The 15480-nt window shown below is 43.0% G+C and overlaps 1 protein-coding gene across 3 annotated transcripts; it reads left to right on the forward strand.

Moving 5' to 3' along the window:
* Positions 1-1693: 1693 nt before the first annotated feature.
* Positions 1694-14974, forward strand: LOC114565565 (calcium-binding mitochondrial carrier protein Aralar1). Of its 3 annotated transcripts, none has more exons than XM_028593694.1 (18): positions 1694-1911; positions 3687-3740; positions 5078-5223; positions 7587-7702; positions 8076-8215; positions 8346-8492; positions 9335-9473; positions 9621-9714; positions 9874-9958; positions 10513-10594; positions 10684-10842; positions 12173-12225; positions 12494-12574; positions 13060-13200; positions 13413-13551; positions 13782-13940; positions 14062-14152; positions 14655-14974. In XM_028593694.1, the coding sequence occupies exons 1-18, from the start codon at positions 1894-1896 to the stop codon at positions 14866-14868; spliced, it is 2058 nt and encodes a 685-aa protein (XP_028449495.1). In that variant the 5' UTR covers positions 1694-1893; the 3' UTR covers positions 14869-14974. The 3 variants fall into 3 exon arrangements, with proteins under 3 accessions (XP_028449495.1, XP_028449496.1, XP_028449494.1); XM_028593695.1 differs by lacking the exon at positions 1694-1911 and adding an exon at positions 2700-2951; XM_028593693.1 differs by lacking the exon at positions 1694-1911 and adding an exon at positions 2958-3069.
* The last annotated feature ends 506 nt before the right edge of the window (positions 14975-15480 follow it).

The following is a 15480-nucleotide window of genomic DNA, read 5'->3' on the forward strand; positions in this document are numbered from 1 at the left end:
AGGACACTAATAAATTACTGCCAAATACTTCAATTACGGAATTGCAAAAATGAATGTAATGAAAACGCCTCCACTTTTATACATGTTCATATCTGTTGAAAAATATAAAGTGACAATTTACCCCACATAGTGTGACAACTTATGATGGGCCAACTTTTCACAAATGCACATTCTGTATTTAACCACGTATAAGTCTTTATTCAAGTTTACCATTTACCAAACCCGCCTCACCCGCAAAGCTACCAACATTGTGGGTGACATCAGCCACCCCTCACACAGCCTCTTCAGCCGCTTGCCATCTGGGAGACTGTACCATCCAAGCCTGTTTTACCAGACTGGCAAACAGCTTCATTCTCCAGGCAGTCACGAAGCACAACATCCCTCCCCAGCCATGATGGTGGTGGCTTTAAAGCATAACGGGATGTTGTCCGGACCTGCAGCCTTGCGGGTGTTGATCTTGGAGAGGGTTCTCTTCACGCTGGCTCCAGTCAGGCAAAGAGCCTGGTCATGGGGAGGGAGGGGTAATTTTCTGTGGGGGCATGCTGTTGTGTGCTACGAACCTGGTACAGCTGTTGAGGTCATTTAGCAGAGAGGTGTGGCTGTCACAGGTTTGTGGCGAGGGTTTGTAGTCCGTGAAGGTCTGCATACGACGCCACAGGCTCCCCGCGTCTCTGCTGTCTTTAAAATGTCACTAGACAGGTTGGTCCTTGCTGTTCTCAGGCCAGCTTCATCCCCTTAGCTATAAGGCGGCGTTCCTGGCCCTCAATAGCCCATGGACCTCTCCTGTCAGCCATGGCTTCTGGTTTGCCCATGTTGTGATGGTTTGGGTGGTGGTTACATCAGCAATGCATTTGCTAATGTTCGCACAGTGTCCGAATACTCCTCAATGTCTGTATGATTGTTATAGGTAGCTGCCTGCTTAAACGTATTCCAATCAGTGGTGTCAAAGCAGTCCTGGAATGCAGCAGGTACCCTCTCGGGCTACACACGCAGGGGCGTAGCACAAAATTCTGGGCCCTGTAGAAAGGCATTTTCTGTGGACCCCTCCCCGCATCCACCGCTATTCATGATTCTAGCATTTTTTGGGCCCTCCTCACATTAGCCGCTTTCCAACCGGAGGGATTTTTGCAGTTCCTAGAACATAAAATTCCTAGAACTCTTTTTTTCTTGTGTTCCGACTGGACCATTTTGGGTTCCTCTGGCCGCAGTCCCTGTAACTCTTTCAGCTCCTACTTCAGGGCAGGGTCTTTTCGCTGTTTTCAGCATAGGAACCTAGGTCAACGAGGGTCGGGTTTCTGGTACAGATCAACAACGGGACAATTTTCACCATCTAAGTCATCACTAAATTCACTTTGTTTAAATATAAGTTGTGGTTCCCATTAATCTTATGATGGACTGTGTTTCACAACACATGTCCATCATAAGATTAACGGGAACCTGCAGTTAACTGTCTTTTCGGAGTTAAACTCCACAAGCGTGGACACACACACACACACACACACACGTCCACAGCGCAGCAGGCAGAGGTGGGAGAGAGATACCTGTTTCTCTTTGGGAGACTTGTTTAACTACTTGGTCAGAAAGCGGCTATTAAGGCTCTGGGTACCTGCTTCAGAACTGGTTTTGTGACATTCACCTTTGGTCTGTATGCAGGTAGGCCTATTAGCATGACACTGATGTGGTCAGAGGGGCCGATGTGGGGGAGGGGGAATGGCTGGTATGCACATTTTAAGGTGTAAACCAAGTCCAGGGTGTTAGTAGTTTGTTGATGGAAATTGGGGAGAACAGTCTTGAGATATGCATGGTTGAAATAAAGTCAACTGAAAACATTCCTCAGCACAAACATTAGCCTAACTATTGCTAGATTCCTGGAATTGTTGGAACACAGCGAGTATGGACCAAGGGATAGAGGTGAGCTATAAAGAAGAGTCCGCAGGAACAGTAGACTGTTTTCACAGCAGTAGTAGCCATTAGTAGTCTACTTGCACTAGCATATACTAGTAGGAGCAGAGGTAGTAATATACTATAAGTAATAGTAATAGCCTAGTAGTAGTAGTAATTAGTGATAGAATGTAACAAAGTACATTCACTGTATTTAAGTAAAAATGTTGGGCTACTTGTACATATGAGTAGTTCCATTTTATTAAAAAAAACAATGCAATTTATGCAATTTTATATAATTGTATACCTACTTCTACTACACTATAGCCAATATTGTACTTTTTACTCCACTACATGTATTTGACAACATTAGTTAGTTTGCAGATTTAGATCAATAATACACAATAAATGATGATGTATTATTATTATTATTATTATTATTATTATTAAGCTACCCAGCAGTATATAAAATAGCTCAAATTAGGCAACAGCTGCATTATTAGTGATGCTTAAACTTTAAATCATCCAGTGGTACAAAATCTATTATTTTAAAATGGGCCATTTTGCATAACGACTACTTTCACTTTTGGCATACAAGTATGTTGATGCTATTATGGAAGATTTTAAATACAGGACTTTTACAGAGTATTTTTACACTGTGGTATTATTACGTTTACCTAAATAAAAGATCTAAGTAGGCTACTTCTTCCACCACTGAGAGCTTGCCGGTTCCAAAAACAAAGACGTTTGTGAATCTGTCACTTCATATCAGCGCATGAACGCCCCTTGCATCAGCAGAGAGTGCACGCGCGCATCTTTTCCATGTGGTACAGGATACAGTTCTCTCATCACAGTAAAATCTTTCATATTGTTACTGTCAAGTAATTTGGCGAGAGTGAGTGAATAGTTGACTATTAGTTATCGGTTTATATTTGTGAAAGGCTGCGCTGTTCGCTTTTCACGTTCGGACTACAACGTTACGCGTCCGAGCCGAGCCGAGGGCGTACTAGCTACGCTCTTTCTCGCTGCTCGCTCACTGTACGTGACGTCAAACCAGCATGGCGGCCAAGGTGACTTCGGCATCGCTCTCGTAGCGATAGTCAAACCTCTACTTTAATATGTCTGCATGCCTTCTGTTCGTTTTCTTGTGTAGAAATGATCAAAGACAGACTTCTAGCTCCTGCCCGGGTAGGGTGTCTCTGATGCGGTGTACTCTGAGGCGGTAGCATCACCGGGCTAGCGGCTACCCAGTGTTCTGGCCTTGATGAGACATCCACAACCTCGAAGTTAGCGAGATAATGCTAAACATAATGCCGTAATAAGACAACAAATGCCAGCTTGCGTCGCATCTTTTCGCAGCAGTCGACGTTTTGTCAGTTTGCTCCCAGTTTGCCGTTTTAAAGCTTAAAATGTCATTGCAACTCAAACGGTTTGTGTCCTCTTCAAACGAATAGTTTGTGCTTGCTAGCCGCCTACCCAGTTGTAACGGTAGTTTTTGAGCTTGTGTTTAGATTGTTTGCCTGGTCGATTGTTTAGCTAGCTGCCTAACTTCTTCAACTTGAGAGCATACCAGGGTGTAAGCTAGTCGTGAGCTTTGACTGTGTGCCGTGTCTGTCGCAGTAGGTTGAGTTTCTCCTTCACAACAACAGTGGACGTTTCAAGGAGACAACTCAAAGGCTTGTTTTGCTTCATCTTCTATCCAGTGCACCGCCTGCAAAACCTGTTGTAAACAGCATCTTATTTGGCAATGTAAAAACGCACACTCGCATGGTCGAATAATGTTATTTTAATGTGTATTGTTTTAGGTGCAATCTACCAAACGCGGGGACCCAAGTGAGCTGAAATCAATCTTCCAAAAGGTAAGGTTTACTTTGCACAACATCTTGAATGTTTTTATGGTCAGTGTCAGATCACGCATAGATGCACACGTGTCTATCAGATGTTTTTGGGAAACAGCTCTGTCTGTAGAAAACTGCTCACCCAGGACTGTTTTCACATGGGGAATGAGCTTGTAGGTTTGTCATGGGGTTTGAATTACAGCCTTAGCCACAGTTAAAAGTCCAACACAGACTCCTGTAGTTACATTAAAGCATACATAACTGTATCTGAATAGCTTGTCATGGTCATATTCATCGCTTAGCCTAAACGTGACTGTGTTTTCCTGACAGAAGTTGAAGCCTAAACAATTGTGGTTCATAGCTGTTGAGTCAGCAGCAGCTGTTGTGAGTGGAATGGGTTTTTAGGTTCAGTGCTGAAAAAAGAAATGCTGCTTTTCTCAATCTCAGCCTGCTTTGATTGTCATGACATGTTAAAGGAACGTGTTGGATTGTTTATAAGGCAGAGGTTGGTGTCGTTGATAGGGTAGCTTTAGTCAGTAGAGCATCACTTTTTTTTTTTTAGGTGCTAATTGTTACATTTTGTTTCACTGCCTCCAGTACAGCCTAAGCAAGGACCTGCATGTCCTGTTTAATGGATCAGAGAGCACAGCGTCACACCAGTGCTCATGTTATTATGTTATGTATACAAAACATTTTAAGTCAGAGTGAAGGCTGTTGCGTGTCTGAGGATATGAAGGCAGACTGGCCTCTGTACAACCATGATATATGTACTGAGAGACTGTAATAAGAGTGGATTTGGTTAACCTTCACCTTGCTCCACTGTGTTCTGCATGGTGAGTGTGTGATACTTGTCAGTACCCGGCTATACAAAGGCCAAATAGCTTGCAAGCTGAAGCTAAAAACATCGGTGCACGTGTTCCTGATCACGCGTGCGCATGTGTGGGCTGCTGTCATTCTGACATAACACGCCACAACTGAAAGAGTAATGACTCTGTTATTCAGGTGCAACATGAATCAGCTGGGCCTATTAGTAAAGGTCAGATTGGAGGTAATTTGCTAGGGCGCTGTGAAGGTCAAGTCATGCTAAGCTATTGAGACGGATCAACTCTAGGTTATGTAAATGGACCACACAACTTCCAGAGATAACTGGAGGTGTACAAGCACTGTTCGCTCTGTGGGATTGGGTACAACCACCTGTTTTTTGGGGGGTATTTATTTGTTTACAAGAACCGATTGTTGTAATTGCTTATTAAATAAATACACTGTTGGGTAACTCATTTCGAGTTAAGGGAAAAGAGGTTGGCAGCTGTAAAGTGTAAGGTATCCATGCCGATGTTACGTTTTGTTTCTCTACTCAGTACGCCAGTGTAGCGGACAAGGATGGAGAGAGGTTCATGACCCCGGGAGACTTTGTCCAGAGGTATCTAGGACTACACACGCAGATCCACCACAACCCCAAAACGGTACAGCTCATCGCTGCTGTGGCTGACACCACCAAGGACGGGTACGTACTGATCGGAAACGGCATGCAAAAAAAACACATGAACACACAGCTTATCATTACTAATTGACAGTTTATTGAGCCATGTCTGATCAGTAGTTGCCACTATCAGCCACTTGCAGATAAGATTGTCCCAATGACTCCCGTTTCCCAGACTGTTTGTGCATGCAGTTGATCAAGTGACTTAGTGTTTTGATCCGTTTGGAAAATCTTAGTAATATTTGTGATTTTCTTTTTCTTTTTTTTTTTTTTTACGCAGACTGTTTATCTGTCAGCCCTAGGGTCATTCAACACATTTCATAGTAACTGTTTGCATATACTATTTTATATATATATATATATATATATATATATATATATATATATATATATATGTGTGTGTGTGTGTGTGTGTGTGTGTGTGTGTGTGTGTGTGTGTGTGTGTGTGTGTGTGTGTGTATATATACAGTGGGGGAAATAAGTATTTGACCCCTTGCTGATTTTGCAGGTTTGCCCACTTACAAAGAATGCAAAAATCTACAATTGTAATCATATGTACAATCTAACAGTGAAAGACAGAATCCCAAAGAAAATTCCAGAAAATCACATCATATGAATTTATTAAAATTGATAACCATCTGATGAGGAAAAACAAGTATTTGACCCCCTGGACAAACAGCAAGTATTCTGGCTCCTACAAGCCAGTTAGTCTTTCTTTAAGACACAGCCCCAATCCGAACCAATTATCTACATCAAATACACCTGCCTCACCTCGTTACCTGTATAAAAGACACCTGTCAACACCCAAACAACCAGCATCCAACATCACCACCATGGGCAAGACCAAAGAGCTTTCTACGGACATCAGGGACAAGATTGTTGATCTGCACAAGGCTGGGATGGGCTACAAGAGAATCGGAAAGCAACTTGGAGAGAAAAGATCAACTGTCGGTGCAGTTATCAGGAAATGGAAGAAGCACCACACCACCGCCAACCTCCCTCGGTCTGGGCCTCCACACAAGATCTTGCCTCGTGGGGTGTCCCTGATCATGCGAACGGTGAGGAATCATCCCAAAACCACAAGGGGGGAACTGATGAATCAACTGAAGGCAGCTGGGACCACAGTTACAAAAGAAACGGTTGGTAACACACTACGCCGTCATGGATTGAAATCCTGCAGCGCACGCAAGGTCCCCCCTGCTCAAGAAGAAACATGTACAGGCCCGCATGAAGTTCGCCATTCACCACCTGGACGACTCAGAAGAGGCCTGGAAGAAGGTGATGTGGTCAGATGAGACCAAAATAGAACTTTTTGGCCTCAACTCAACTCGTCGTGTTTGGAGGGCAAAGAACACCGAGTACAACCCAAAGAACACCATCCCCACCGTCAAGCATGGTGGTGGCAACATCATGCTTTGGGGGTGCTTTTCAGCCAAGGGGACGGGACAACTCCATCGTATTGAGGGGAGGATGGACGGGGCCATGTATCGTGGAATTCTGGACCGACATCTCCTTCCCTCAGTGAGAGAGCTGAAGATGGGTCGAGGATGGGTGTTTCAGCACGACAACGACCCTAAGCACGCCGCCAAAGCAACAAAAGAGTTGCTGAAGAAGAAGCACATCAAGGTTCTGGAGTGGCCTAGCCGGTCTCCAGACCTGAATCCGATTGAAAATCTTTGGAGGGAGCTTAAAATTCGAGTTGCCAGGCGACAACCTCGAACCTGAATGATTTGGAGGCTGTCTGCAGGGAGGAGGGGCAACATCCCTGCCGAAATGTGCACAAACCTTGTCACCAACTATAAAAACCGTTTGACATCTGTGCTGGCCAATAATGGCTTTTCTACAAAATATTAACATGCTGTTTGTCCAGGGGGTCAAATACTTGTTTTTCCTCATCAGATGGTTATCAATTTTAATAAATTCATATGATGTGATTTTCTGGAATTTTCTTTGGGATTCTGTCTTTCACTGTTAGAATGTACATATGATTAAAATTGTAGATTTTTGCATTCTTTGTAAGTGGGCAAACCTGCAAAATCAGCAAGGGGTCAAATACTTATTTCCCCCACTGTATATATATATATATATATATATATATATATATATATATATATATATATATATACACACACACACACACACACACACACACACACACACACACACACACACACACACACACACATTTATATCAAAGGTGAAAAATATTGAAAACTGTCCCAAGGAACAGAGAAGAAAATTTTTTTGTGCGTGTGATTTATGTGTACTAGTCCTTTAAGGAATACAGGATGATCTTACCTTAGCATTAAATCTTTAATACGTTTGTTTAACAATATATATATACATTTATTTTTTTTCTTCCACCACATATACACCCACAATGGCAGGCTGATCTCGTTCCAGGAGTTCCTTGCGTTTGAGTCAGTGTTGTGTGCCCCCGACGCTCTCTTCATAGTAGCCTTCCAGCTGTTTGACAAGAATGGAACTGGAAACATTTCCTTTGGTACGGATTTGTGTGTTTACTATATTTTTGCTTTGAGTTCAGTTCACATGATTTCAATGGGGAACAAAATGGCAGTATACGTAAATATAGCTATGTAGACCTGTGTCGAGTATTTTTAATCAGGATTTAAAGGAAATTCTCTAGCTTATGTGCCGTAGCACTGAATCCATTCCTGATGTGTTTGTGTGCTCCATCATGAGGGCATTTTGTGTAGAAAGAATTTCCTAACATGACATTGTTAACCAGATTACTCCTCGGCCTAAGGCATTACACAAGGATGGACTTGCATAATCGTTTTTGCTTTCCTTCCTACCTCTACTTACTTTCTTATGATTATTGATTCCTTTTGTTTGAATGTACATTTGTGCTTCAGACAATGTGCGGGACATCTTTAGCCAGACCACAGTGCACCACCACATTCCCTTCAACTGGGACTGTGAGTTCATCCGTCTGCACTTTGGGCACGACCGCAAGAAACGCATCAGCTACCTCGAGTTCACCCAGTTCCTGCAGGTGTGCCAATTAAACACACACACACACACACACACACACACACACACAGCTCTTTAGCTGACTCTCTTTTATTTTACTTTATCTCCTTTACTAAATATTATATTTACACTCGTGTGTGTCATGTTTTTAGGAGCTGCAGTTGGAGCATGCACGCCAGGCGTTCGCCCAGAAGGACAATGGGAAGAATGGCGTCATCTCCGCCTTGGACTTCAGTGACATTATGGCCACCATCAGACACCACATGCTCACACCCTTTGTGGAGGAGAACCTCGTCTCCGTGAGTGTTTGTGTGTGCGTGCATGAAGAGCTTAATGACAGTAGTTTGTATAATTATTCACCGTGGCCACAGAGAATACTCTGTTCTGATTGTCTGGAGGATGTTATTTTCAGATAACCACAGCCTGTTAAATTAATTAAATTAAATTAATTTTCATAGCTGGAAGCTCAGTCATCTCCCACTTTTTGGGTAGCAAACTGTTAATATTCCAAGGTGAACAGGGACATAATGCTTTTCATTTGCCCCAAACTATTTAAACAATACAATACAATGTTTTGATCACTGGCTAGTGGCAATAAAATCCACTCTGACCTGTGGGGTTATGAAAGTCTCCAAACTGAGCAGAGGTAAATCCTCATCCGCTTTGCAACTGGGGTTATTAACTGTAAAGGATAATACTAGTCATTTTTCAACTTGGGCCTGGTGCATTTCTAATTTAAATGATAAGCTCAGCTCAGGCTCTTCTAATCTCTGACACTTATTGACAGGGCTAAATGTGGTGTTGTCATCAGTTACCTGACATTCTTGTCACATGAAGTTAGATAGCCTGCTAAGATTTGCTCTGTTGTACATAAATAAATACATTTCGGTATAGATACATGTTGTTTCTACACTGTCAAGAGCTTAATTATAAAGGCACAAGCTCAGGCTATAATAAAAAAGAACGTCCCTACAATATGACAATTCAAGTAAAGTAGTTACTGCTTAGCCCCTGCCATTAAAAGAATGAAAAAGAAAAAGAAGGTAGCTTAAATTTACATAATGCAGTATTGGGTCAAATTTGAAACTGTGTGTCTTGTCTTTCTCATTAAGAGTTAAATATAAATATGCACTTGTACCAGGCTGCAGGTGGCAGCACCTCTCACTTGGTCAGCTTCTCTTACTTCAATGCCTTCAACTCCCTCCTGAACAACATGGAGCTGATTCGCAAGATCTACAGCACACTGGCTGGCACGCGGAAGGACACACTCGTGACCAAAGGTGCACAAATAGTTTCCAGTGCTCACATTACTCTAATGTTGTGTGTCTGCCATTCAGCTGAAGATCTTACACGAGTGTGTCAGAAATATCCTTGTTATTATAGAAAGTAACTTTCTCTTATCTTTTTTTCTCTCACTCTCTCTGCAGAGGAGTTTGTTCATGCTGCCAACAAGTTTGGGCAGATCACTCCCATGGAAATTGACATCCTGTACCAATTGTCAGGCCTGTTCTCCCCCTCTGGGTAAACACTCATTCTGATATTCAGTTAAAGTCTGTTATATAATCTGTCAGGCCCAAATCCCTAAATCCCCTTACATTTTTCTGTACTTTACTGACAATTACTGAGAACTATTCAGATCTGTAGGATGACAGTGATGTAAATAAACACCTGTGTTATCAGGCGCCTGAATCTTTCTGACATTGAGAGGATAGCTCCATTAGAGGAAGGATGCCTGCCCCATCACCTGGCTGAAACCCAAAAGCAGGTAGGATGCCTGTAGCAGTGTGTATGTGCAACTCCTAATTGATGGTAAAATTGTCGTCATTTGCATACAATCTGATCCGCAGTTAACTGTCCATCTGTAAAATATCTATAAACACCAGAGCTACTTATAATGTATCACACTTTCTGTATTCACGCCACGAGCAATTCACAGCGATAAACAACTTTTTCATAATGTAAATTCATTACTACTAGTACTCACACATACACACATAAGTCCACATATCCTCATTTTTATCTATATTCTTGTAATTTATTTTATGCCTCTGTTGTTTGTATAGCCAACCTTATGCTTGTTTTTTTTTTTATTTCAGTGCTTATTTGCGTTCAATTTGATTGTTTAGGACTCTTGTAATTGCTCATTATATATTTTTCTTCTTCTCTCCCTTAGGTGAGATTCCTTCTATACGCCCCTAGGGGGTTTATTAATCTCACCTACACAATCTTTATTTTCTATTACGTTATTTTATTGTCTTGATTTTATTGTGCAAAATAAACTAATTCAAATGCATGGTCCCATGTGTGATTTCCCATCAGGCCCATGGGGATGGTTCCAGGTCTGTGTTGCTCCAGGTTGCGGAGTCCTCCTACAGGTTCAGCCTGGGCTCCATCGCTGGAGGTGAGCTACCCTGTGGCCAGAGGCAGCGTCTGTTGTATCTAATTCCAGGGCTGTTATTTTCGTCTGAGTTTGTGTGTGTGTTTACACAGCTACGGGAGCGACGGCTGTGTACCCCATCGACTTGGTGAAGACTCGTATGCAGAACCAGAGGTCCACAGGCTCCTTTGTCGGAGAGCTTATGTACAAGAACAGCTTTGACTGCGCTAAGAAGGTGCTTCGCTACGAGGGCTTCTTTGGCTTCTATAGAGGTAGGCCACAAAGGCACCTGTCTTCTCCTCTGTCTGCAGTCACAACACCAGTGATTTGGCTTTTTAGTGTTCTGGCTTTTATTTAGTTTCGTCATCTTAAGGGACTAGTGTGACCTGGGGACCTCCTTGTAATAACTGAGGTCGTCTGTGATCTTAAATCTGTGTGAACTTGCATGTCAACTTGCGTGTTCCTAAATCACATGAGGCCCCCTGGTAGTAGTTCACTGTGAATAGAGCTTTAGTTTCATCTTTCTCCACTTCTCCGTCTAAACTAAGGCCTGTCAAATCTGACTCCCAATTTATGAATTCCCGCGCCTTCTTACATCGGACTTAAGTTTACCAGAACACAAGGATCAGTCTGAGACGAAGAGTTCAGTTAAGCAAGTTACAAGTTACAACACAGCTGTGGGTTCACAAACAGAGACTAAGTTTCCCTAGCAACAGACATCAAGTCAGAGCTGGTCCACCAAGTTGTCCTCTGAATTATGAGCCCTAGCCTCATGGGGGGGTATCTTCACAGACACACACGCCAAGGTCGGGGGCCTTCCGTGTGGTGCAACTTCCTCTTCCGTTCTTGCGACATTCAAACAATGACCACTGTCCTCAATGACTAACGCAGCTCTTTTACGACGAGCACATACACACATTTTGTTAATAAAATATTTCTACAGTGGCTGCCCTGTTTGAATTTAAAATATACATTTGCTCAGTTGAAGCTTTTTCGTTTTTTTGTCATTAACAGTTTTTTTTTTTTTTAATTGTTTTAAATATTTAACACAAAACATACATTTTGCAACATGAATATCCCCCCCCCTCGTCATCACCACCCACCCAGACAAAAATCAAGAGGAGATGATACAGTACGTACAATATTCAAGACCATACAACAAAATAACAAAATAGACCATGAGCCAGACTCCCCAGAGTGTTTTTAAAATGAAGACTTCAACTTATTTTGGTAAATGAATTTAAATGTTTTTCTATTTTTTTTTCTCGTTGATGTGATGCGGCATCCTTCTTTGTCTAATAGTAGCAGAATTGCTATTGCTGTACTTTATTTTGGGCTGTGTTGCATCATACTAATTACAACAAACTCCTGTTGTGAGCAGTTTTGATGAATGTTCTTCCATCCCTCTCTCAGGCTTCCTCAGCTTTCATGTCCTTTGTAACAGCTCTGTATGTCTTTCTCTGTCTCCGCCTTCATGTTTTTGACCGAGTCTTATTTTCCATCTTCTTATTTCTTTCGGATGTCTCCTCTGTTGCTCCTGTGTGCTCAGTAATACTAATCAAATTGGATTCTCCTCACTCAATCTCCCATGATGCCCCACAGGCCTGGTCCCTCAGCTTATAGGTGTAGCACCTGAGAAGGCTATCAAACTCACAGTGAGTACCTCCCCTCGCATAACACAACGCATACTTGCCCACCACTCCATATTGACTTTGCACACACACTTATGTTGCATTGGTAATTTTAATGATTTTATTTTATATTTATATTTACTGCATGTTTGACAATGAAATCCTACACAACACATGGGGAAAAAGAAGAAGAATTAAAACAAAATCATACAAAAGGTCTCCACAAAATGACAAATACAGTGAGAAGAAGCTTAAAATCAACGTCAAATTGAATTGTGTTTGTGTCCCACAGGTGAATGACTTTGTAAGAGACAAGTTCACCGGCAAGGGCGACGAGATTCCTTTTTGGGCTGAGGTTATGGCTGGCGGCTGTGTAAGTCCTAGATCCCAAACACTTTTGTATCCTGCTCCATCATAAATGAACCCTAGAAAAGAAGAACCGGTCGGTGTGTGCCTGCTTAGTGGTTAAAGGCAGTTAAAAAGCTGCTCATGCACGCAGTCGGTTTGTTGTATTAACTTGCTTGCGGACTTCCAAATGGCAACACTAACAGCGGACTGCTTATTTGCATCCAGAGATAAATTGTCATTGTTCAATGCAACATGTTTTTTTTTTCTTTTCCTTCTTCCATTTTTTAGTTTTTGATAGTGTTGTTCATCCTTACACGCATTGGCCCAGCACACCTTTACCGTCTGAGGAAATGGCAAAGTAAATGATTGATCAGGATTTCATTCTTACTCTTACTACATCCCACAGCTGCGTACATGTGAGCTGCAGGAGCAGTGATCTTTTTTTTTTTTTTTTTTTTTTTTTTTTTTTATAAATGTGTGAACAAGCTCTCCTTCCCCACATACATCCAGGCTGGAGGCTCTCAGGTGATCTTTACCAACCCTCTGGAGATTGTGAAGATTCGCCTGCAGGTGGCAGGCGAGATCACCACCGGGCCTCGAGTCAGCGCGCTCAGCGTGGTTCGTGACCTGGGCTTCTTCGGCCTCTACAAGGTAAGGTTTCCTTTTAGTGTACCGCAGTCTCCTCTCAGGACGCCCCAATGAAGGTTGAATTAGTAGTTTGTAGAGGAGAGGGGAGGAAGGGGGGGAAGAGCCCCTATTTAATTTACTGGCGTTCATTATGTCTGGCATTTATGCACTCTTTCACTTTGCCTCACTCTTTCATCGTCTCATACGTCTGTCTCTTCTTTGTGTGTTCTTTCTAGGGTGCTAAAGCATGTTTCCTGAGAGACATCCCCTTCTCTGCCATCTATTTCCCCGCGTATGCCCACCTCAAGACCCAGTTTGCCGACGATCAAGGCAGGCTGGGAGCTCTGCAGCTTCTCACTGCCGGAGCGATCGCAGGTAAGCTCGGATTCTGACCTAGAGCAGCAGAAGCAGCCAGTCAGCCAAGCCAGTCAGTCAGTCAGTCAGTCAGCCAGCCAGCCAGTCAGTCAGCCAGTCAGCGCTTTACCTGCAACGCATTTGATGAAATACTGCACGGGAGAGAGGGAGCAGAATCAATAAGTACTAACTAGCAGGCTATTGGTTGTTATTAATTTTACGTCCCCCTTGCTGTTAACTCTGTTTCCAAGGTATCCCTGCGGCCTCCCTTGTGACGCCTGCCGATGTCATCAAGACGCGTCTGCAAGTCGCAGCGAGGGCAGGACAGACCACTTACAGCGGCGTCATCGACTGCTTCAGGAAGATTATGAGAGAGGAGGGGTTTAGGGCTTTGTGGAAGGGAGCTGGAGGTGTGTGTGTGTGTGTGTGTGTGTTCGTGTTCGTTCGTTCTCCTGCATGCATCGATGCAGTGTTTGTCTAAGATGGATTGTGCATGTAAACCGTATTAAACAATGTCTCTGTTTTCTCCAGCTCGTATGTGCCGGTCTTCTCCTCAGTTTGGTGTGACTCTGGTGACTTATGAGCTCTTACAGCGGTGGTTCTACATTGACTTTGGAGGACAGTAAGTTGATTTTCTCTTTGTGTTAAAAGGAGAGTGAGCAGTGAAGTCACTTTTGTAGCTTTTAGTTTTTATCAACTTTACTTACAGACAGCTGTGAAGTAGAGGAGGGAGGTTGGGGAAGCACATGTGAAGATGGAATATAAAGATTCATGGCCAGTATGGAAATACAGAACATATGGCTTTAGAGGCAGGAAATAAAACTCTTCAACTGCCTATTGATGCTAATAAAAATATATATATATATATATATATATATATATATATTTTTTTTTTTTTTTTGCAATATTTTGACTTGGTAGACCAACACAGCAGCAGTGGCTTGACATGTAACTTTACAGGTTGACCTCAGGATGCACTATACTGGCCTATTTTCCATCATGACGCCTTAGAAAAGTTATTTTTTTTTATAAAATGAAAAGGACTTATGTCATAACATACATGTATATAAATGTAAGTAGGTTTGTGTAATGGTCACTCCGGTCCGCCTCTCTCCTCTCTGCAGTCGTCCGTCAGGATCTGAGCCCACACCCAAGTCTCGCATCTCGGAGCTTCCTCCCATTAACGCCGACCACGTCGGAGGCTACCGCCTGGCTGCAGCTACCTTTGCCGGGGTGGAGAACAAATTTGGCCTCCACCTTCCCAAATTCAAGTCCTCCGGCGTGGTCTCCATACATCACCCAGAGCCAGTCGCTTCCACGCCTGCTCAGGCCCCGTAGACGCCTGAATCTCCATTTCACTTTGCCATCCCTCTCCTCCTCCTCCTCCTACCAGGAGCCAGACACTTAGATAGATACTCAAACAAAACACACACATATTTTAAAACACACTCCACACATAGGGGCCATTCATTTAGGAACAAACTACACCAGAGTTAACGGTGTGGCTCCACTGGTCCCCAGGTGGAGGTGGAGGGCAGGCTGCAGCTGTGGATGGAAGCGAGCAGACAGCGGCGGGACCGGAGCGCTGACTGTGTTGCATCTTCAGTGGCTGAACACTCCTGGCATCTCCATCTTTTGTGTTTCACTCCAACATTCGTATAAAACGAAGCCTCCGCCACTCCTTTTTTTTTTTTTCTCATGAGTAGCTGATTTGATTTTTATTGTGTTTTTCTGTCTGATACTCAGTGCGAGTAGGACTTCTCTTATGGGCCGCGGGGCGTAGGATATGTTAAATTGGTCAGCATGGTGCGTGGGGCTTCACTCTCGATTGGTCCTCCCACTGGAGGCTACATACTGTACATATTGTATAACTGTACTGAGACAGCACATTGACAGGAAGGGAAATGTTACAAGGCCAAGCTCTGTAACGTTGAGTCTGCATCCTTATAC

This window comes from Perca flavescens, chromosome 12, assembly GCF_004354835.1.
Source record: "Perca flavescens isolate YP-PL-M2 chromosome 12, PFLA_1.0, whole genome shotgun sequence".
Classification (NCBI taxonomy): Eukaryota; Metazoa; Chordata; class Actinopteri; order Perciformes; family Percidae; genus Perca; species Perca flavescens.

Coding starts and splice junctions, on each gene's coding strand:
- LOC114565565 (XM_028593693.1), top strand. CDS start 3,037: ATGATCAAAGACAGACTTCTAGCTCCTGCCCGG. Junction 3,741..5,077: donor TGAAATCAATCTTCCAAAAG/GTAAGGTTTACT, acceptor TTCTCTACTCAG/TACGCCAGTGTAGCGGACAA. Junction 13,201..13,412: donor GCTTCTTCGGCCTCTACAAG/GTAAGGTTTCCT, acceptor TGTTCTTTCTAG/GGTGCTAAAGCATGTTTCCT.